This window comes from Haemorhous mexicanus, chromosome 26, assembly GCF_027477595.1.
Source record: "Haemorhous mexicanus isolate bHaeMex1 chromosome 26, bHaeMex1.pri, whole genome shotgun sequence".
NCBI lineage: Eukaryota > Metazoa > Chordata > Aves > Passeriformes > Fringillidae > Haemorhous > Haemorhous mexicanus.
The window spans coordinates 5,950,188-5,970,920 of record NC_082366.1 but is presented as its reverse complement, the minus strand read 5'-3'; the positions used below and the strand labels follow the sequence as shown (position 1 = coordinate 5,970,920).

At 47.6% G+C, this 20,733-nt stretch overlaps 2 protein-coding genes across 3 annotated transcripts in view; one reads left to right on the top strand and one right to left on the bottom strand.

The window, feature by feature from the left end:
* DIP2A (disco interacting protein 2 homolog A) overlaps window positions 1–15,517 on the top strand; it is a 60,309-nt gene extending 44,792 nt beyond the window's left edge. The window contains exons 22-38 of one of the 2 annotated variants that reach the window (XM_059868347.1): window positions 248–362; window positions 1,486–1,687; window positions 1,812–1,921; window positions 2,045–2,125; window positions 3,161–3,284; window positions 3,553–3,674; window positions 3,984–4,095; window positions 4,293–4,402; window positions 4,509–4,639; window positions 5,142–5,310; window positions 6,430–6,600; window positions 9,097–9,158; window positions 9,757–9,814; window positions 10,506–10,580; window positions 11,126–11,300; window positions 13,101–13,224; window positions 13,552–15,517. In XM_059868347.1, the coding sequence (XP_059724330.1) occupies window positions 248–362; window positions 1,486–1,687; window positions 1,812–1,921; window positions 2,045–2,125; window positions 3,161–3,284; window positions 3,553–3,674; window positions 3,984–4,095; window positions 4,293–4,402; window positions 4,509–4,639; window positions 5,142–5,310; window positions 6,430–6,600; window positions 9,097–9,158; window positions 9,757–9,814; window positions 10,506–10,580; window positions 11,126–11,300; window positions 13,101–13,224; window positions 13,552–13,804 (2,194 nt within the window). In that variant the 3' untranslated portion in view covers window positions 13,805–15,517. The remainder of the gene's footprint in view (window positions 1–247; window positions 363–1,485; window positions 1,688–1,811; window positions 1,922–2,044; window positions 2,126–3,160; window positions 3,285–3,552; window positions 3,675–3,983; window positions 4,096–4,292; window positions 4,403–4,508; window positions 4,640–5,141; window positions 5,311–6,429; window positions 6,601–9,096; window positions 9,159–9,756; window positions 9,815–10,505; window positions 10,581–11,125; window positions 11,301–13,100; window positions 13,225–13,551) is intronic. The other variant, XM_059868346.1, reaches the window with a different exon arrangement.
* Window positions 15,518–17,633: 2,116 nt separating this feature from the next.
* S100B (S100 calcium binding protein B) lies at window positions 17,634–20,249 on the bottom strand. Its single transcript, XM_059868348.1, has 3 exons — window positions 20,096–20,249; window positions 19,024–19,175; window positions 17,634–18,580 (listed from the first exon to the last, which is right to left on the bottom strand). Exons 2-3 carry the CDS (start codon window positions 19,159–19,161, stop codon window positions 18,440–18,442), a joined length of 279 nt encoding a protein of 92 aa, XP_059724331.1. The 5' UTR covers window positions 19,162–19,175; window positions 20,096–20,249; the 3' UTR covers window positions 17,634–18,439.
* Window positions 20,250–20,733: the final 484 nt, after the last annotated feature.

The window sequence follows — 20,733 nt, the reverse complement described above, 5'->3', positions numbered from 1 at the left end:
GTAGGCAGGGTTTGCACAGCCCCTCCAGGTAAGGAACTGTCAGACAGGGGTGACTGCAAATCCACCTGACCCTCAGCAGAAAGCAGTTCCAGCAAGGAGCCCACATGAGCCCCAGATCTCTCTGTGATTTGGTGATGATCTGGCATGAGCAGTGCCTTGAGAGGCTGCAGCCATTCCCTGTGATGATGAGCCATGCTCTGTGCAGCCCGTGTTGCAGCCTGTCATTCTCCTGTCCTTTGTGTTTTAGGATAGCAGTGTTTTCTGTGCCCGTCCTGCACGATGATCGGATAGTGCTTGTGGCAGAGCAGCGCCCTGACGCCTCAGAGGAGGATAGTTTTCAGTGGATGAGCAGGGTTCTACAGGTAGTCAGTCTGTCCTTTTCTCTTTCCAGGTGAATAAGGCTGATGCATGAAATGACAATATTACAGCTTTTTTTTTTTCCCCCCATAAGCAAAACCTATCAGTATAACCACAGAGAACTGTACTCAGATAATTTTTTCAGGGTTCAGAATTAACAGAATTTTGTAAAAAGTAAGATTTTCTCTCAGAATGTATTTTTAACTTCCTACTACTAGAATTCTCAAAGGCCTAAAGGTGATGGGTTTTGTTTGGGTCAATGCTACATATCTCTTCTAATTTCATACTGAGAGTTACCTCTGAAAATATTCACAGGTATTCCACCAAGTATCAGAACACCCCCAAAAGCTTTTTTATCACTAACACCTTTATTCTGGATCTGCAACAAGAAGCATTAAAAACGTTTCCCCTTAATTATTTTACTGTATTTTCCTGGGGATGAAGGACAGGAGGAAGGGGAACTGTGATAGATCTGCATTTGCAGATTTAGAATTAATCAGTTCTCAGAAAGTGAAAAAGGAGAGATCAGTTATGGAAGACTCTGGGGACAGCTGAAGGGAAGGATCCAGAGAACAACTTAAAGGAAATTTTGCTCTTAAGAGTAAGGCAGTTGAGTAATAATGGTTTCTGTCTAATTTCAGCCTTTTGGAGAGAATATCTGGTATTGGGAGAAAATACTTTTGTTTCTCTTTTTAGAAGTGTCGTAGCTAAAAGAGACACTTAAGATTTAGGCAGCAAAGATACTTCCCTCCTAAATTTTGTGAGTTTTGTGTTCTACTGCGCTTTTGTGATTGTGCCATACATGCTAAATTTGCTGTGATATAACTTTGGCTTTTGAAAATATCTGCACTTTTTGCCCACTTTTAAGAGACTTTCCTAATCCCTGATGTGCAGGTGGCATCCCCTTGATAGAGGGCACAAGCAAAGTCCTGGGTCTGCTCCTGCTCCCATTGAAGTCATGGCACAGCTTCTATGAGTTCAGTGAGTGCAGAATTGGACCCTTTATTTGCAAATTGTGGTGCAAGTAAAAACTTTAATGTTATAAATTAATTGAATTCAAATTCTTGCTCTAGCTACATCCCAGTTGATAATGTGGCACGTTTGTTTTTTTGTTTAATTTCTGTGAAGGCAATTGATAGCATTCACCAAGTAGGTGTGTACTGCCTTGCCTTGGTGCCAGCCAACACTTTGCCAAAGGCTCCACTCGGAGGAATTCATATTTCAGAAACCAAGCAGCGCTTTTTGGAGGGTGCTCTGCATCCTTGCAACGTCCTGATGTGTCCCCACACCTGTGTCACCAACCTGCCCAAGCCTCGGCAGAAGCAGCCAGGTGAGGAAGGCAGAGTGTGTGCTGCTGCTGCCAGACCTGTGCTCTGCAGGGCACCTGCAGGCTGCATTGCTGCTCGTTCCCCAGGTTGTTTTCCTCATCTTGCACTGCTCTTTCCAAAATGCAGATGTTGGTCCTGCCTCCATGATTGTAGGAAACCTGGTAGCTGGCAAGAGGATCGCACAGGCCTCGGGGAGGGACGTCAGCCAGCTGGAGGACAATGACCAGGCAAGAAAGGTGACACTGGGCTCCTGGGATTATTAAATATTTCAATTAGCTTATTCAGAATGGGAGAAGACCAGGAAATAAACCTGAGGCACTTGGAGTGAATTTGAGTGTCTCCTTTTTCTTTTCTTTCAGTTCCTTTATTTAGCAGATGTTCTTCAGTGGCGAGCTCAGACAACTCCAGATCATCCCCTCTTCCTTCTGTTGAATTCCAAGGTAAGATGCACTTTAGGTCATACTTGGAGATTAAAACCAAAACAAAAGATTAGATTCTGAGAAAATTCCTTCTAGAAGTCTTTTCCTGAAATGCTGCCGATTATTTTAATGAACCAGACAAAAATTGCTAGTTAGTAAGTAGCATAAATTTTTCCACTTCTGGAATTTTATGTCATATGTTTTATTCCACTTCTGGAATTTCAGTATGCATTCTGCCTAGCTTAAAACATTGCAGTAATTGCATTTCCTGCCAGAACACAACTTCTGTCATATTAATGGAAGCCATGATTCTGTCTTCATTCCTGAGCACAAGGGTTAACTGCAAGTCAGAAATGGAGGATTTCCTGATAAGAAGATCTAGAGCTTAAGTAGAGAGCCCTTGGGACAGCTTTGGAGTCGAATTTCCAGGAGCACTGTCACATCCTGCAGGGGATACTGATGCCTTGCCATGGACTAGGCTCTGCCCTCAGAAAGGATGGCACAAAGAGTGACAGTGAGAGCCCAGGGACAAACTGGGTCTGCCTTGTGCTGTGCTGTACTGCAGACAGGAGTCCTGCAGAAGGTCCAGCAGCAGTCTTTGGGAAGTCAAGGATTTGTAGGTCTCATTCAGAAGGGCAAAAGAGTTTAGGACATAGTTCAAACTTTCTAACTTTTCTTTTGAGACTGTGCTTTAGCAAAAGAAGTTGTTTCAACGTTGTTATTGTTAAATTGGTTTATTCTGTCAGAGTAAAGATTTTGAGGGAGGTTTTCTAGTATGAAGCAGCCCTTTCCCAGGTCACTTTGTTCAGGCAAGTTTTACCCTTGACACGGAAACTCTGCAAGAGGAAACACAAAACTTGGGCACAAAGGAAAATTACCTGTTGGTGAGCACCTCTCTTAAATAGCTGAGGACTAATGAGCTCCCATGCTGTGTTGGTGTGTTCACGTGTCTCCAGGAGAAACCCTTTTGGTTTACCCCTTTTCATGTCAATATCCAAGTCACTGAGCTGCTGCTGTTGCTGTGAAGGTTTCCTCTGTCACTTGTCTGCTGTGCAGGGTACTGTAGCCAGCACTGCCTCGTGCATCCAGCTGCACAAGAGGGCAGAGAGAGTGGCAGTGGCACTGATGGAGAAGGGGCGGCTGAACGTCGGTGACCACGTGGCCCTGGTTTACCCTCCAGGTAAAGCACCACAGCAAAACCCACAGTCACACAGCACAAGAAAAGAAGTTCTGTCTGTTAATTGGATTGGAATCATTTTTGTTAGCTGTTAAATGCTAAACATTTTAAACTGGGTGTGGAACAGCCTGCTGGTTTGAACAGACACTTGTGACACAAATAGCACTTGTGACAATTAATAACACACATGAGTGTGTATTTTGATTTTGGTGAAAGAATTTGGCCTATTATCTGATAAAAATGGCTTTAATTTCCCAAATATCCTTTCCAGGAGTAGACTTGATAGCAACTTTCTATGGCTGTTTGTACGCTGGCTGCGTTCCCATCACCGTCCGCCCGCCTCACCCACAGAACCTTGCTACCACTCTGCCCACTGTCAAAATGATTGTAGAGGTAGGTGAGACATTCCTCTCCCTGTGCTTTTGTGGAGTGGTGAATGCTTGATGCAGCCTGCTGGATTGCTTTGCCACAGTCAGTGTAAAATAAGCTAGAAAATAAATATTCAGTGTGCTGTGCCTGAGTCAGTAATGACTTCTTCAGAAACTTATTTTAGATGGTCTTTTATTGTTGTGATTTATTTTGTTTTGTTTCCAATTACTTTCTTCTTCACCTTACTGGTTATCTCATCTGGATGCATATGACATGACTTTGAGCATGCACTCCCTGGTTTTAACAGTGGTGTTAATGCTTTGCCCTTTGCAGGTCAGTAAATCTGCATGTATATTGACCACCCAAGCTATAATGAAACTGCTCAGGTCCAAGGAGGCTGCAGCAGCTGTAGATATTAAAACGTGGCCCACTATTTTGGATACAGGTAAGTAGCCAAAATGGGAATAGTTTGAAGAGTGATATATTTATTTTGTTACACCACAACTGCCTGAGTGGATGTGCTGTGCATTGCATTTAAATAGCTGTCCAGAAACTATGGGGAGGATCTGATGATAATGCTGTACAGATGCATTTTTTCCCAAAATAATATGGTACTCTCCTCTGCTTCTGCATTTTAAATAGATGATATGCCTAAAAAGAAGCTGGCTAGTGTTTTCAGACCTGCATCTCCAGATATGTTGGCATACTTGGACTTCAGCGTGTCTACTACTGGTATATTAGCAGGAGTAAAGGTAGAGTAACAGGAGATGATGGTGTTATTCCTTTCCATTCACAAAGAAGTCTGTGAAGCCCTTTTTCTCTAGAAGGTCCCTGAGGGGTGCTGTTTTCCCCCTGCAGATGTCCCACGCAGCCACAAGTGCCTTATGTCGCTCGATAAAGCTGCAGTGTGAGCTGTACCCCTCCCGACAGATTGCCATCTGCCTGGACCCCTACTGTGGCTTGGGCTTTGCACTCTGGTGCTTGTGCAGGTATGGCTCTGCAGCTCTGGCTCTCCTCACCTGTTCTCAGCCCTCTCTAGAAACCGTCAAAGAAACCCCAACTTAACCCTTTGATCAGTAGTTCAGAAAACACCTTTTGTGATAAGAAAATCCATTTCAGTCAGTTAGTTACTGGAGTAACTTCAGGTTTGCAAGTGGAATTAATTGCATACCAAATTCAAGAAAGAAAAGAAGAAGGACTTACCTGTCTGTTTCATGTTGATTAAGTAAATCCTTTTAAAGTATTTTGGGATTAAAGGATATGTTTTGACAAGACCTTTAAGGTGTTCACTGCCAGATTAGTATGCAGTAAGAAATACTGCTAAAGGAAGCAGTTATGTGTTTTTTTAAATGAGTGACTCTTGACTTGACTCAGCCAGATACCTACTCTAATGCAGCACATCTCACAAAGCTGCAATTTTTTTGCCTTTTAAATCATGCCATATACATTAATTAACTAAATTTTCATGTTCCTATTGCTTGCTCTCCCCAGCATATATTCAGGCCACCAGTCCATCCTGGTGCCTCCTCTGGAGCTGGAGAGCAACGTGTCTCTGTGGCTGTCTGCTGTCAGCCAGTACAAAGTGCGTGTCACCTTCTGCTCCTACTCTGTGATGGAGATCTGCACCAAAGGCCTTGGCACACAGACTGATGTTCTCCGGGTGAGCAGGCTTCATTTACCACTCTCTGACAGAAACATGCATGTATCTTCTAAAAATGCTTCATTTTGCCTTGGAGATTATGAGGTTTTAAGTGTTCCTGTGACAGCCTTCCATTATGATTTGATTTTTGGGGAGTTTTGAGACTGCTGGAAGGTTCAGCTTCCAGCTGGTAAAGGGAAAAAAATACTCTTATGTTTTCAGTTTTAGTTATTTGTGCAAGCTCTGTGCTGCTGGATGTTTTTGGGCAAAATACATAGCAAGCCTATCAACTTGTTTGTGTCTGAGACAAGAAAAAAACCCACCAGCAAACAAAAAAAAAAATCCCAGAGAAATCACACACCAACAGAAGAAAAAATCCCAAAGCCCCACCAAAGACAAAAAACCTCACTCAAAACAGCCAAAAGAAAAAGCCCCCTAAAACTCAGCACATGTCACTTCTTTCAGATATCACTTGATATCGAAAGTGTTAAGTTCTAAAATGGAAATCTTCCCTGTCCTGGAAGTGTTCCAGGCCAGGTTGGATGGGGCTTGGAGCAGCAGTTGGTGCATAGGGGCTGGAGTGAGAGGAGCTTTCAAGTCCTTCCCTTCCCACCCAAAGCATATGCTGTATGATTCTTTGATTGCTAACAACATCAGTTACACTCTAATACATTTCTTTATTTTGGAGGGAAATCTCTCAGCTCAGATTTAATTTCCCTAAAGAAGAAGGAGCATTCCCACAGCTGTAGTGCCCAGGACTTCCACTGGCAATGTGTGGCAGCTCCTTCACAAAAAAGTGATTGTATTGTGAAAGAATCTTGTTCCACAGGACCTCACCGAAGGAAATCCTGGCCCACAGCCAGTTGCTCCAGGTTCACATTCACATTGAGAGGAGCTGATGATGTCTGGGACACCTGAACTGGGCAGTTCTGGGAGCCAGCAGGTCCCTGGCCAGCCCAGCCCTGTGGCTAAATGACATTTTGAGGGTTCTCAGCTCAAAATGCTGAGTGCCTGTAGTGTTAAAACAGCTCATGTCTTACTCTGGTGCTTCTAAAGCCATTGTGTTGCAGCAGTGAAGCAGTTTCTCTCTGGAATTGCTGCCCTGGCAGTCACAGTGTGTGTTGTGTCCCACCCTCCCAGATGAAGGGGGTGAACCTGTCCTGCGTGCGCACCTGCATGGTGGTGGCCGAGGAGAGACCCAGGATCACCCTCACCCAGTCCTTCTCCAAGCTCTTCAAGGACCTGGGCCTGTCTGCTCGTGCAGTGAGCACCACCTTTGGCTGCAGGGTCAACGTGGCAATCTGCTTACAGGTGAGCTCAAACTGCTCCTTCCTCTCTCAGAATCTCTGGGGCTTGGTGGAAAACCGTGTTCAGGTGAATTCATTTCTTTTTCTAATCAGCTGGAGCTCCATTGCTTGCTTGCTTCATCACCAAGTTAAATTAAGCTTTTTAATAAGATGTTTGATATTATGTTGATTATGATAATTTCACTTTTCTGTACTAATTGACCAATTGATTTGCTTTTCTAATCCAGAGGGTCAGTACTAAGAAACTTCTTTCCTTCCTACTGTGCATTAAATAAACAGCTTCCTGTACCTAAATATTATTGTTACAAACAATACTCCTTCAGCTTTTGTGTGATTCAGGTTTTGTCTTGTTTTGTATAATGTGGAATTAAATGGAAGACAAAATTTCACAAATAAGACCCAGGAAAATTGACACAGTTGGCAGGGCTTTTTTATTTTTAAAGATCTCAAATGAGTATTAGCAGCATGCAGATATCTTTGTCTCACCTTGTGAGAGAGCCAGACTGGGTTTTTTTTACTTTAAGTTGTGAAATTGGAAGCTTTGAGAGGGAGGATATGCCCATGAAGTACTCAGCCATGCTTCACAGTCTGGAGATAATGACATTCTGTGGACCAGAACCACCTTTAATATTCAGTATTCAGCTGATAATAATCTTTTATGTGTAATTTAATCAGATGAAATCTAACTTTTCTTAATGAGGTATTTCTTTTCCAGTCAGGAGATTTTAAAAAATACATACATTATATATATATATATTCCAAAATTTACCTGAAAAATCAGCTATTAAGTGAGCATGGACTAGAAGGTGGGAAAAGCACCCTGGAGTTGGGAGGATGCTTGAGTTAGTGAAGAAGTGCTCAGGTTTCAGATGAGGCACTGTGCAGCTTTGTATGTGGGGAATATCTTAGGGGGCACGTGGATTTAGTGTGTGTAATTGTGAATTTCATTCCCAATTTTATTGGGATGGATTACACTTAGTAAAACAGGATTCTATGAAAATTGCTGCTGTACTTCTCCAAAACTTTTTTCTTCTTTTTTTTTTTCTTGGTGCCCCCTAGATGAAGAAAAGCCTTTTTATCTCTCAGAATATATTACAGTGTTCTAGTTTTCCTACAAGAGAGATGTTCTGGGACATGAGTTACTTCAGTATGTTGCCATTCACTATTGTTTCCTTAGTTTCTGTAGTTTCTTTCACAATTCAAGAAGAAAGGATTTTTGACAAGATCAAGCTAAATGGTTATAAAGAAATGTCAGAGTGATTTTATAAATCAATAGGTGGAAAAACAGGAAGGATACACATGAAATCAATTTGACTGCAAATTAAGATTTTAACATTGACTAAAGCTGCCAAGTGTGGAAGAATAGCTTTCCAAATTGCCTGTGTGAATACAAATTTCAAAAGCCAGTTTGGGATAAAGGGGTGAGAAACAGTTTTTCTGCAGAATACTGAATGGCAACATGGAAAGTACTCCAAAAAAAACCTGGTGAGGAATACAGGACTGCTGGGCAGTTCAACTTCCCATTCATTTCATGCCTTTTTCACCTCTGTTTTCCATTCTTGAGACCTTTTTTAGTGGGGGAGTTTCTACCCCTTTCCCCCCATTCTTCCCCCATTCCTCCATTAGACTTTTTAAATTGGATTTAAATGAATGGAAATGAATGACCAAACTTCTGATACAAATCAGCAGGCTAAATTCATGGCTTCCAGCCCTGCTGAACTGGTTCACTGAGGTGTTTCTGAAGCTGCAGAGTCTTACAGAGGGAGAAGGGGTTTATTGGAAGGCAGTGTTTGAGTTGCTGTAGCCTTCTTTTGTTACATGATCTGAGATTTGCATGTTTCCAAAAGAACTGCCTAAAAGTGCCAAGCTCTTAAATAATCTGAAATGGAAATTTTCTTTTCATTCTAAAACAGTGTAAGTTTTGTGTTCTGTCTTACTGTGTGTATCTTATGTTTCCAGTGCCTCTTTGTTTGTATTTTCTTTTTTTCCCCTTTCTCTCTGTTTCCCACACTTTGATGGCCTCTGTTACTTCTGTTTGTGGTCCTGCTGTCAGCCAAACAGGCTGGGCAAGCTGGCTGAACAGGTATAGTGATGCATGTGTGCTTGTCCTGTCCTAAAGTCCATCTGCTCTGCAGTGTTGGGGACTGGGCCCACCTAGGTTTGTGCTTACATCCTTTTGCACTGGCTGTGTGGGTTATAGAGCAGGTTCTTACTCAGATAAAATCCTAAAAGCTGAATTTTAAATGTAAAAATTTTGCAGTTGCAGAGTTACCTGTACTGTATGTTTCACCTGTGCATTCATTGACTGGTTCCATAAAAAGCAAAGGCTCTGCAGTAGTCACTGTACAGTGGGGGGCTCCTTTATTTCTTGGACCTCAGGGAAGTGCTCTCTAAGTGTCTGTAAAAAAGAGAGAGGAAATAATGTGAATTTATGGGCTGGGAGAATGAAAGCAGGGTGTTGTGGCTTCTGTTGAATTTGTTTCTTCCTCACTATCCTTAGGGAACAGCAGGACCAGACCCAACAACAGTCTATGTAGATATGAGAGCCCTTCGACATGACAGGTACAGTCTGTCACAGCATTAACCCTTCAGTGGCTGTGGAGAGCAAAGCTCAGCCTCATTGCATTGCTTTGCTGAGCTCTCCTTGGCAGCAGCCAACTGACTCCCTCCCATCTTACATCCCTGTGCCATGCAATGCCAAGGAACTGCTCCCTAACAATCCTTTTGGTACTGGAAATAGCACAGTTAGAATCTCCTGTAGTCTTTTTTATTTTCTTCTTCTTCCTTCAAACCAAAACGACTGTGTTCCTCAGCCTTCTCTGAGTGGCAGAGAGGACATAGCAGAACCTCTGCAGCTGTAACAGGAACCACGGGGGTACTGGTGGGCACAGCATGCTGGGTTGAAGTGTAGTGAAGAGCCCAGAGCAGCAGCAGAAGACACCAGGGGCTGTATCCCAAGAGAAGCCCCTCAGCTACAAGAGTGCAGCCAGCTGCACCTTTCCTCCTCCTTTTGTCTCTTAAATACAGTCATTATCATCTCTTAGGCAGCAGATGGGAGAAAATTCCCTCAGAGAAAAAGGAGGAAAAAAAAAAGAAGAAAAAAAATCCTAATCTCCAGTTTTTAAAGCCTTTTACAAATTTATTCCTCTTATTTTCTCAGGGTGCGTTTGGTAGAGAGAGGTTCTCCACACAGTCTGCCACTGATGGAGTCTGGGAAGGTGAGAGACAGTGTCATCCTTCCTCCTCACAGAATCGAGGAGTGCTTTGGGTTGGAAAGGACTTCAAAGCTCATCTCATTGCAGTCCCTGTCTGCCATGGGTGGGGGGACACCTTCCCCCAGACCAGGCTGCTCCAAGCCCCGTCCAGCCTGGCCTTGGACACTTCCAGGGCTGAGGTAGCCACAGACAACCTGAGGTAGCCTCTGCACAACCCTTACCAGCCAGGGCCTCACCACCCTCACAGGGGAGAATTCTTCCCAGTATCTCCTCTAAAACTCCTGGTTCAGTTTAAAGCCATTATGATGCTCTTGTCCTCATGGCCCCACCTGGGTGGGGAGCTGCATCACCCAGATCTCATTAAAGAATGTGTGGGATGAGATTGGCTAATCAGAATGTGTCCAGAACAGGTTGTGACTGAGTAGTTAAGTGAAGCCAGGTGCATGGCATGAAGCAATAGGATAAATTGCTACCACCAAAACAAATCTGAGGCCTTCATATGGAAGGCATTTTCTGGGTGTGAAACCAATGCTGAACTGCTCAGAGTTAGAATTATTAAATAAGTTAAACAACTGTAGTAGGAAGCAATGGTTGGTGTCTGTGGTGCAGAAAGGGAAGCACAGACTGTTGACTTCTGATTAACTTTTCTTTTGAGGAATTAATTTTCTTAACTTCTGTTTGCTTCTTATTCGAGATTCTTCCGGGAGTGAAGGTCATCATAGCACACACAGAAACCAAGGGACCTCTGGGAGACTCCCATTTAGGAGAGGTAAGGCTTTGGTACCATGGTACCGTGTTTGTGGGCAGGGGTGTGATACCTGGATACCTCCTGTTAGATAAATGCCTTCCTTCCCCTGGGTGGGGTGTGGATGAGCCCCACAGAGAATGCACTGTGTGCGTTGGTGCACTGAATGCACTGGTGAGACCAGGCCACTAGGCTGTGTCTGCACCTACAACAGGTAGGGATGTACTCCCATCAGTGGGCAGCAGCAGTAGGTAATTTGCTGCTTGGTTTGACCTTTGTTTTATAGGCATCTTTTGTTGTGTAATAAGATGCCCAGCTAATAGATTAGCAGGTGTTCCTTTCCAGTAAGCCAAATGCCTGGTTCATTTCTTTATGGCCTTTACCATCTCCCAATTACATGTACATAAAACCCCTTTTCTCTGGTCAGAAGTTACTGCTTTCAGTAGAACTGGCATTTTGGAGTAATCCAAATTGTCAGTGAAACAGATCTTTTAAATCAATTGACGATGCTGTCTGTGCCTGGCAGAGTAACCCACGTTCATTGCAGCTGGATGTGCTTTGCCCCCTAGATATGGGTGAGCAGCCCCCACAATGCCACGGGTTACTACACGGTGTACGGAGAGGAAGCCCTGCACGCCGACCACTTCACGGCCCGCCTGAGCTTCGGGGACACGCAGACGCTGTGGGCCCGCACCGGCTACCTGGGCTTCCTGCGCAGGACCCAGCTCACCGACGCCAGCGGAGGTCAGCGCGCCTCGCTGCAGCCCCCGGGGCTGAGGCCGTGCTGGCTTCCCCCCCAGGAGACTCCTGAACTGAGGGAGAGGTGTTCTCACCTCGCTGCAGCCCCTTCCCCCCCAGGAGCCTCCTGAACTGAGGGAGAGGTGTTCTCACCTCACTGCAGAGCACGGGGGCTGAGCAGCACAGCTGGGCTGTGCAGCCAGGCCGTGCTGGCTTCCCCCCCAGGAGATCCTGATCTAACGGGGAGGTGTTCTCACCTCGCTGCAGCCCCCGGGGCTGCGGCCGTGCTGGCTTCCCCCCCAGGAGACTCCTGAACTGAGGGGGAGGTGTTCTCACCTCAGTGCAGCCCCCGGGGCTGCGGCCGTGCTGGCTTCCCCCCCAGGAGACTCCTGAACTGAGAGAGAGGTGTTCTCACCTCGCTGCGGCCCCCGGGGGTCAGAGCAGCACAGCTGGGCTGTGCAGCCAGGCCATGCTGGCTTCCCCCCCAGGAGACTCCTGAACTGAGGGAGAGGTGTTCTCACCTCACTGCGGCCCCCGGGGCTGAGGCCGTGCTGGCTTCCCCCCCAGGAGACTCCTGATCTAAGGGGGAGGTGTTCTCACCTCACTGCAGCCCCCGGGGCTGAGGCCGTGCTGGCTTCCCCCCCAGGAGACTCCTGAACTGAGGGGAGGTGTTCTCACCTCGCTGCAGCCCCCGGGGCTGAGGCCGTGCTGGCTTCCCCCCCAGGAGCCTCCTGAACTGAGGGGGAGGTGTTCTCACCTCAGTGCAGCCCCCGGGGCTGAGGCCGTGCTGGCTTCCCCCCCAGGAGATCCTGATCTAACGGGGAGGTGTTCTCACCTCACTGCAGCCCCCGGGGCTGAGGCCGTGCTGGCTTCCCCCCCAGGAGACTCCTGAACTGAGGGGGAGGTGTTCTCACCTCAGTGCAGCCCACGGGGGTCAGAGCAGCACAGCTGGGCTGTGCAGCCAGGCTGTGCTGACTTCCCCCCCAGGAGACTCCTGAACTGAGGGAGAGGTGTTCTCACCTCACTGCAGGGCACGGGGGCTGAGCAGCACAGGTTGGGCTGTGCAGCCAGGCCGTGCTGATTTCCACCCCAGGAGACTCCTGAACTGAGGGAGAGGTGTTCTCACCTGCAGGGCACTGGGGTCAGAGCAGCACAGCTGGGCTGTGCACCCAGGCCGTGCTAACTTCCACCCCAGGAGATTCCTGAACTGAAGGAGAGGTGTTCGCACCTGCACCTGAATGGGGAGGCGTTCTCACCTCACTGCAGAGCACAGGGGTCAGAGCAGCACAGCTGGGCTGTGCAGCCAGGCCGTGCTGACTTCCACCACAGGAGACTCCTGAACTGAGGGGAGGTGTTCTCACCTGCAGGCCACGGGGGTCAGAGCAGCACAGGTTGAGCTGTGCAGCCAGGCCGTGCTGACTTCTACCGCAGGAGACTCCTGATCTAAGGGGGAGGTGTTCTCACCTACACCTGAAGGAGGAGGCATTCTCACCTCACTGCAGAGCACGGGGGCTGAGCAGCACAGCTGGGCTGTGCAGCCAGGCCGTGCTGACTTCCACTGCAGGAGACTCCTGAATTGAGGGGAGGTGTTCTCACCTGCACCTACAGGCCACAGGGGTCAGGCTGCTGGGGGGGCTGAGCAGCCAGGCCGTGCTGACTTCCATCAGAGAAGATTCCTGAGTTAAAGGGGAGGTGTTCACCTGCAGGCCACGGGGGTCAGGCTGCTGGGGGGGCTGAGCAGCAGAGGTTGGGCTGTGCCTGTGATCATGTTTGTGATGGTGTTGAAATGTGTGTGCTGTATTGCAGAGAGACACGATGCCTTGTATGTGGTGGGCTCTTTGGATGAAACACTGGAGCTCAGAGGAATGAGGTACCACCCCATCGACATAGAAACCTCTGTGATCAGGGCACACAAGAGCATTGCAGAATGGTAAGAACCACAGCATTATTCCTCTGTGCCATTGTATTTCTTCTAAAGCAGAAGAGCATGTAACTCCTTTGGCAGTGTCAGAATGTACACCTGTGGGTGTGGTAAACACATCTCAGGGATTTCATGGATGATGTCTTCTCACATACATTATTCCCATTTGGCCCTAATGAGTTCTGTATCTCACTGGCTGTAGGTCCTCTCCAGCCACGAAGCATTCAGGTTTGGTTGTCAGCTTTGGGAGGCCTTGTCTTTCTTTTAATAATCTCTTCTAATAACTTGTCTGGGAGTTTTCCCTCCCCATTATTAACACGTGTGTCATGCCGACAGTGCTGTGTTTACGTGGACAAACCTGCTGGTGGTGGTGGTGGAGCTGGAAGGCTCAGAGCAGGAAGCACTGGACCTGGTGGCACTGGTGACCAACGTGGTCCTGGAAGAGCATTATCTCATTGTTGGTGTGGTGGTCATCGTGGATCCCGGGGTCATTCCCATCAACTCCCGTGGCGAGAAACAACGGATGCACTTGAGAGACGGATTTTTAGCTGATCAGTTGGATCCTATTTATGTTGCCTACAACATGTGAAAACAGCAAATAACATCAAGGCTAAAGCACCAAAATCCAAGGGGCTTTCCTCATAATAACATTGGAATCCATGCTCTTGTTTTTAAAAGCTGTTGAAGACCCTAGGAAAATGGAGATCCTTCTCTTTACGTGCAGCCCTTCATCTCCCAGATTGCATTTGCTTTCATAAACCCATGGTAACAGTCACAGCTGTCTTAGGATGGAGAGTTTACTGGAATTCCTGAAGGAAGCTTATTACAACTATCATGGACCAATTTTATTTTGGGGGGTGGGCAGAGGGGAGAGAATAATTATGAATGTCAGTACTTGATGCACTGCATAAAAGGACAGAGAGTGGGGTGGGGAGAGAACACCAGCTGTGAGGAGGACTCCGGGAAGCAGCACCCAAAGTCACGAGTGGCCATCCAGAGTTCACCCTCCACGGGACTGCAGTAAATTGGCAGTGTGGGGTTGGGGCATGTCCTTCAACATTGCACACACCTCTGCCACTTTCTCTACTGAAAGGCGTTTTGCACATATTTGAGATTTAAAAATGCAGCCTTTTTATTTTAAAACACTGACTCATCCCTATTCAGAAGAAGCCAACCCCTTCCAATCCTGGATTCAGTGTAACAGTCATGCTGCTGATCAGCTTTTTTGTACCAAGCAAAAACAAATGCTGTAACAAGGTTACTTACGGTGCCACGCTGGACTCTGTAATGCTATAAACTTTATAATAAAATACAAAGTAATACCCAGTTTTAAGTACTTGATGCAGGAGCCTTTAGTGCTCTTGCTCTTCTAACTCCCTGTCAGTCGCTTGTTTTCATGGTGTGAGCTGTTAATTCCTGCCCTGCACAATGCCAAGGATTTGAAAATCCATTCCAAAGCCACTCTGAATGATTTGTATAAATGTTTTCCCTGAATATTCTGTGCTAAAACTTGAAATAGTAACTTTTTTTTCCCCACCGTGGAAACCCATTCAGTGTTATAGTTAGCTTGAGCTGTTGTGGTACAAACGTCCTTTGTTTTCTTTGGAGTTGTGTTTAAACTCTTTTGTTCAGGCTAAAATATCCAGTTGGCTGGGTCACAGTTGGACTAATTAAGGTTTTGAAGTTTCTGCCTGATCTAATACTGCAGTGAACCTAATACAGAAAGAGAATATGAAGTTATTCAAGTAATTCTGTGTTTGAAGGTAGGCACAAGACTAGCAAATAATTATTTTTATAAATTTGTTAAAGACTTGAGAGCTACATAAAGTTTTTATTAATAATGCACAAGTTTGCAAAAGAGCCAGTTTTTTCTGCAAGGCAATTCTGCCTGGATCAGTGCCTAAGAAAGATGGATGTCAGTCCCCTGATAGATCAGATTTATCCATAAACTCTGAAATCTTTGAGAAAAAGCTCTCCTTTATAGTAGTTATGGGCCCTGGTGGTGTTTACCTGTGGTGTATAATACAGCTGCATACTCTGACTGTAATTATGTACAGAACCTATGTAACTTATTGTTTGAGTCCAGCAGCCTCCAGCAGCAGGCTGTGGGACAGCCCTGCCCCCAAAACAGCTGGCAGAAGGAGACAACTCCCTAACCCCCAGTTCCATGTTGTAGTTTTTTAGCAAACAAAGCATTGTAAGACTTTTGTATTGAGATACTGATGAAAGTGATACGAGTTGCCTTGTAAAGTAAATCTTAAAACTAAAAGCTTATTAAACATTTCAGAACAGCTCTTGCCAATCTGACTTGATGAATGTTGAAACTTAAGCTGTTAGGTCAAAACCTTGGCTTAGCACAGTTCTCACTCGTGGTACAGACAGTTTAATGCATTAAGAGCTTTTTCTGCAAAACCTCACTGCAGTTGCTTTGCAGGTAAAGCAGTTGTAAAGCCTGGATGCTCCTGAATTTCCTGCTTTGAGCCTCTGCCAAGCTGCACTGCTGTTGTCACCGTGCCAGGTAGGACACTGCTGTGGGGCTGGCAGGGCAGGGCTGTTGGGATGTCCCTGCCATGCTGCAGCCAAGCAGCTGCTCCATGCATGACTGAGCCCTTCCAGGCCTCCGAGCTCCAGCTGCAGGCACAGACTGGCCCTGGCCCTGCTTGGTTTGCAGCCAGGCATCCACTGAAGTTTGTACCCTTGGGAAACATTGCAGAAGGCACCAGCTGGACAGAAAGGCCTGATGCCAGATCAGGGCTGATGACTGCCAGGGAGGAAGCAGTAGCTGGAAAGGAAAAGCAGAAACAGCAGCCCTGGGATGATGCCCTCCAGCAACTTCAGCAGGCTGTGCTGCTGGAATCCTCCAGAACTGTCAGGGTAAAGAAGGTTCTCTCTGCAGGCTCTCCCCTTTCAGGCCAGTAAGTCCCATGGGCCCCTGTGTCCCCTGGGAAGGGCAGATGGGAATGAGAGGGGGTGTTGGGGAGGGTGAGGGCCATACAGCTCACAGCACTCCCTGAGTGACCAAGGATGCCCTGGAAATATTTTTAGGGGTTTTGGTATCTGTTTTCTCCAGTAAGGACTTTTCCACACACAGACACAGTCTTTGTTAGTCTCTTCTGGTTTCTGCACAATGTCCTTGTAGTCCCTAAATTCTGCATTCCAGATGTCCAGCCTCAACAATACATCTTTATCTCCCAGGCCTTGTTCATTGAAGCATATCAGATTTAGTTTATCAAAACTTAATGTGTCAGAAATTTTCCCAAGCTGTGTTCCCATAAAAGTAACTTCAGACAACTTTGCTAAATGCTGCCTTTAAGTGACACAACCTACTGCTTATAATTAATATACTGCTTATGATTAATTAAAACAAAATTTAATAAAACCATTCGTTATTTTTTAAAGTTATGTTACTTCTAACAGCTGCAGCATTTTGGAAAGGTTGTAAAAATATCCCAGAAAGAACTCTTCCTGTCCCTCTTGCAATGTGGCTTATGGGAGGTAGGGTGTCTGGTTTATCTAGACAAAATGATGTGCTGCACCAGCATTACTCCCAGGTGTGTTCCCAAGTGGTTCCTTTCTGTGACACAAAGTTCAATGCAAACACTTCTTTGTGGTGCAGCAGATGAGTCAGACTGCTGGGCCCAATAGCAGCTGACAGTGTGCAGAACACTCTGTGGTTACAGGGCATTCCATCTTGGAAAGGAGCCCTGGGAGGTTTTTTGTGTCATCTGCATTTTTTAACCCAGACTGTCACAGGTTCCTGACCAAACCACCTGCTTTTACTGAGATCCTTGTTTATGGAAGTAAATTAGGTTGTAGTCTTTAAAAGAAGGCAAGTGTTTTGTTTGAAAAGGCAAGAGAGGTGAGGCACTTACAGAAACCGTTTGTACTGCCAGTAGATTTAGGAAACAAACAAGAATCGATCCTGCAAAATGTGTTTTGTGTTTAAAAGCACTGCACATAAAGAGACAATGGCATCTTGTGTGCCTGGCTCTGCCTCAGCATCCCCTTGCACAACCTGGGGGAGGCTGCTCAGAACAGCAAGATGGTCCCTGTCCAAAGATGTCATTTTGTGCATAAAATCATATAATATGTGCAGTGAGGTAAAACCAGTACCATTGAGAGCATCTTTGCTGTGAATTTGTCACTGCAGGAGCTGCAGGACACCAGCAGCAGTGACATCCTGCAGAGGGCCCTTGTGTTCCTCTGTCCTAGCACTACACCTGGCAGTGTGGGCAGCCAGCTGGAGCACGGTGCTGGTGACAATCGAGGGGTGTCTGGCCAGTCACAGTGACACCAGGGGAGAGGAGAGGGGTCGATGCCCAACGAGAACCCCAGGGGCATGAGCTGTAGCAGTGCTTCAGGCCTGATCCCCCAGCCTTGCTCTCTCAGTGCACAGCAGCCTGGCACAAAAGGACACGTTTTTCACCAGAGGCCAAACCAACGTTTTATTCCTTGTCATTTCCACACACTCAGGAGGCTGTGCCTGGTCTGTGGTCACACTGGGCCACTCCCACTTCCCTTCTGCCTGAGCCTGGACACCTTGTCAAGGCAGATCCCAGGCCCAGGAGCTGACCCCAGTGCAGGAGCCTCGTACACTGTTGCTTCCAGTTCTGCCGGCTGCTAAAGCAGGATTGATCCACAAGTGAAAAGCCTGAGCTGTCAGATGGTTATGATGCTTTTAGATTGTTACACTTTGCCTTGCAAGCCGAGGGTGTCTCAATGCACCAAGAAATGGGTGGGCTCTGCTGAGCACCTGTGATGGCACAGGAGCTGGTGTTAATGCCATGCCTAGAGCCCACAGGAGTCACTGGGAGCCTTCCCGTTCAGGCCAGTGGGCTCAGCAGCAAGTTTCCAAAACCAGCCCCTCTGCATCACCTCTTCCTTCAACCCTTGAATTTCCTTTTTTCCTTTGCAAGCGAGCTTGGATCACAGCATCCCTCTGCTTCTAGCCCCATGCACATTCCTGACTTAAACCAGCAGGGAAGGAGCTTGAGGCAAGGCATTCTCACTGCACCCAGCCCAGTGGGCACCAGCCAGTAGCCTTTCCTGAGCCACACAAGTGTTTCTTGTTCACAAAGCCACAGCACTTTTAATAAGCTGCTAAGTCTAGCGCAAGCTGAACCCTAAGGTGTCTGTGAGCACAGCCAGTCCTTTTCCTGGAGGAGCAATGCTGCCTTGCCTCTCTCCAGCATGAGCAGAAGGGGCTCACCTGCTTCCCACCAGCTCACTCCTGCTCAAAGAACTCGTGGCAAGCAGCAGTGACCATTGCAATGAAGGCCACGAACTCCTGGAAGTCGCACTCTGCATCCCCATCGCAGTCCAGTGCCTCCATGACTTTGTCCACGGTCTCCTGGTCTTTGATTTCCTGAAGGGATAGAAACAGGCAGCCAAAGCTGGGGAGGGCCACAGCGAGGCCCAGACAGTAACATGTCCCTGTTTCCCAAGTGCTCTCATGGCTGAATCTCTGTTCAGACACATCCTGAATGTCTTGTGGCTGTTCCCAGTCTGGTGGGGCACGGTCCTGTCCCCGGGGAATTGCAGCCACAGCTGTGCTGCTGGGAAGGGACATCGTGAGCCCCCTGGGTCAGGGAAGGTCATTTCCCTAGTATCCAGCCCACACCCCAGTCTGACAGATCGACTGTTCCCCTCATCCTGCTGCTCTGTAGGGCTGGGGCAAAGGATTTAATGCCCTGTTGTGTAAATAAACTCTTCACCTGCACTGGCTTCCCGTGGGAGAGAGTTGGGGGAGTGCAGGGGCTGTTGGATGGCCCCTGAGCCCAGCCAGGCTGCGGGGAGGGCAGTGCTTACCCCGAGGAAGTGGCTCAGCTCGTTGTTGATGAGCTCCTTCAGTTCCGATTTCTTGAGCTTGTGCTTGTCTCCCTCCTTCCCCGAGTACTGGTGGAAGGCCTCGATGATGGCGATCATCGCCTTCTCCAGCTCAGACATGGTCGTGCGTGGCCCTGAGGTCAGAAGGGATGGTGGAGTGCCAGCCTGGGCAAGCTCCAGCAATTCCTGTTGATTTGGGAGCACCCCGGGGCTCCCCCGTGGATCAGCAAGGTCGGACAGCGTTTAAGGCTTCTGCTGGGAAGCACTGGCAGCAGCCTGGGCTTCAGGAGGAGGGTCACAGCAAACCAAAACTGCTGCCAGGGGCTCTCGAAGACAGCAGAGCCACAAGATGAGGAGAGGGGCAGACAGGGGACAGGAGAGCTTCAGAAAGGTTTTGCTGTCCCTGCTGTCACAGGTCCCCTCGGCTGTGCCTCTGCCTGCAGCCCTGTGGCCAGCCCAGCAGTCAGGGGAGTCTGGAAGGAGCTGGTTTTGATGGGTGCCAGCAGGTCAAAATGAGCACGTCTCAAACCTCCCTCTCCCACACTTGGTCTGGAGACACTCTTGGGATATGATAATAATTCGGATTGCAGCATTCCCTGCAGACTTCACAAACAGACAAAGCAGAGACTCTGATCTGTTTGTTTGAGGGAGAGCTGCCAACCCAAAAGCTGGGAAAATAAAGAAGCCTTGTTGCCTGGCACTCGTTTCTTTCATATCCCATCGGTAAATGTCTCCTGCCCTGCGACCTGGCTCCTGTTTCTCCACCCCAAGGTACTGAATCTGACCCCACAGCCGATGTCCTCCCCCGCTCAGCAGTCAGTGCCCGAACGGAAAGACTGTTCCCAGACACGGTAGAAAATACCCTAACAAAAATTCCCTTTTCATGCACCAGCCCTGCCTGCTCCCCGTCCGCAAGGCTGAGGAGCGCTCCAGAGCAGCGGTGATGCTGCCCTGACAGCATCCACCTGCCCCGGGCAGGGCCAGCCCCCGGCATCCCCCCGGCATCCCCCCGGCATCCCCCCGGCATCCCCCGGCATCCCCCGGCCCCTCTCACCTCCCTGCTGCCGGCGGGGCTGTGGCACAGCGGTGCGGCGTGCCCAGGCTCCACCAGCCGGGACCCGCTGCCCTCTTATGCCCGCGGGGGACGCGGCGGGGCCGGGGCGGGCTGTCCGAGGCGGGCGCTGTGCCCGCTCCGCTCCGCAGAGCTGCTGCGGGGACCCGACCCGACCCAACGTGGGAGCCGCTGGAAAGCTGCCCTGGGGAGAGGAAAACACCGCCGGCTTTCCCTCTTTTCCTTTTCACCTGTCTGTACTTCAGTTACAATCAGCCGGTTTTTATAAGTGACACGTACATAGGGATTTATCCCGTTTCAAAATGTATTGCAGTAATTCATTTTTTTAAACTAGCACTTGGAGATTATCCCTAAACCCAGTTGTTACACATTACCAATAAATCTATTATGGTGCCATTTATTTGTTCATATTTTTCAAAGATAAAATGCCTACTCTCTGTTTATTCGATGGGTTTTTCAATGCACAGAATGCTCTGTGAATCAAGCTTGCAATTCAAAGATGTGAATGCTTTCTTTGAAGCTGCTGTTCTCTGAGCAGTGAGTATGCAAAAATAGCAATTCCTTGTATGTCTGATCTTTTCACTCTGTGTACTGCTCACTATTAATACTGAACACACTTT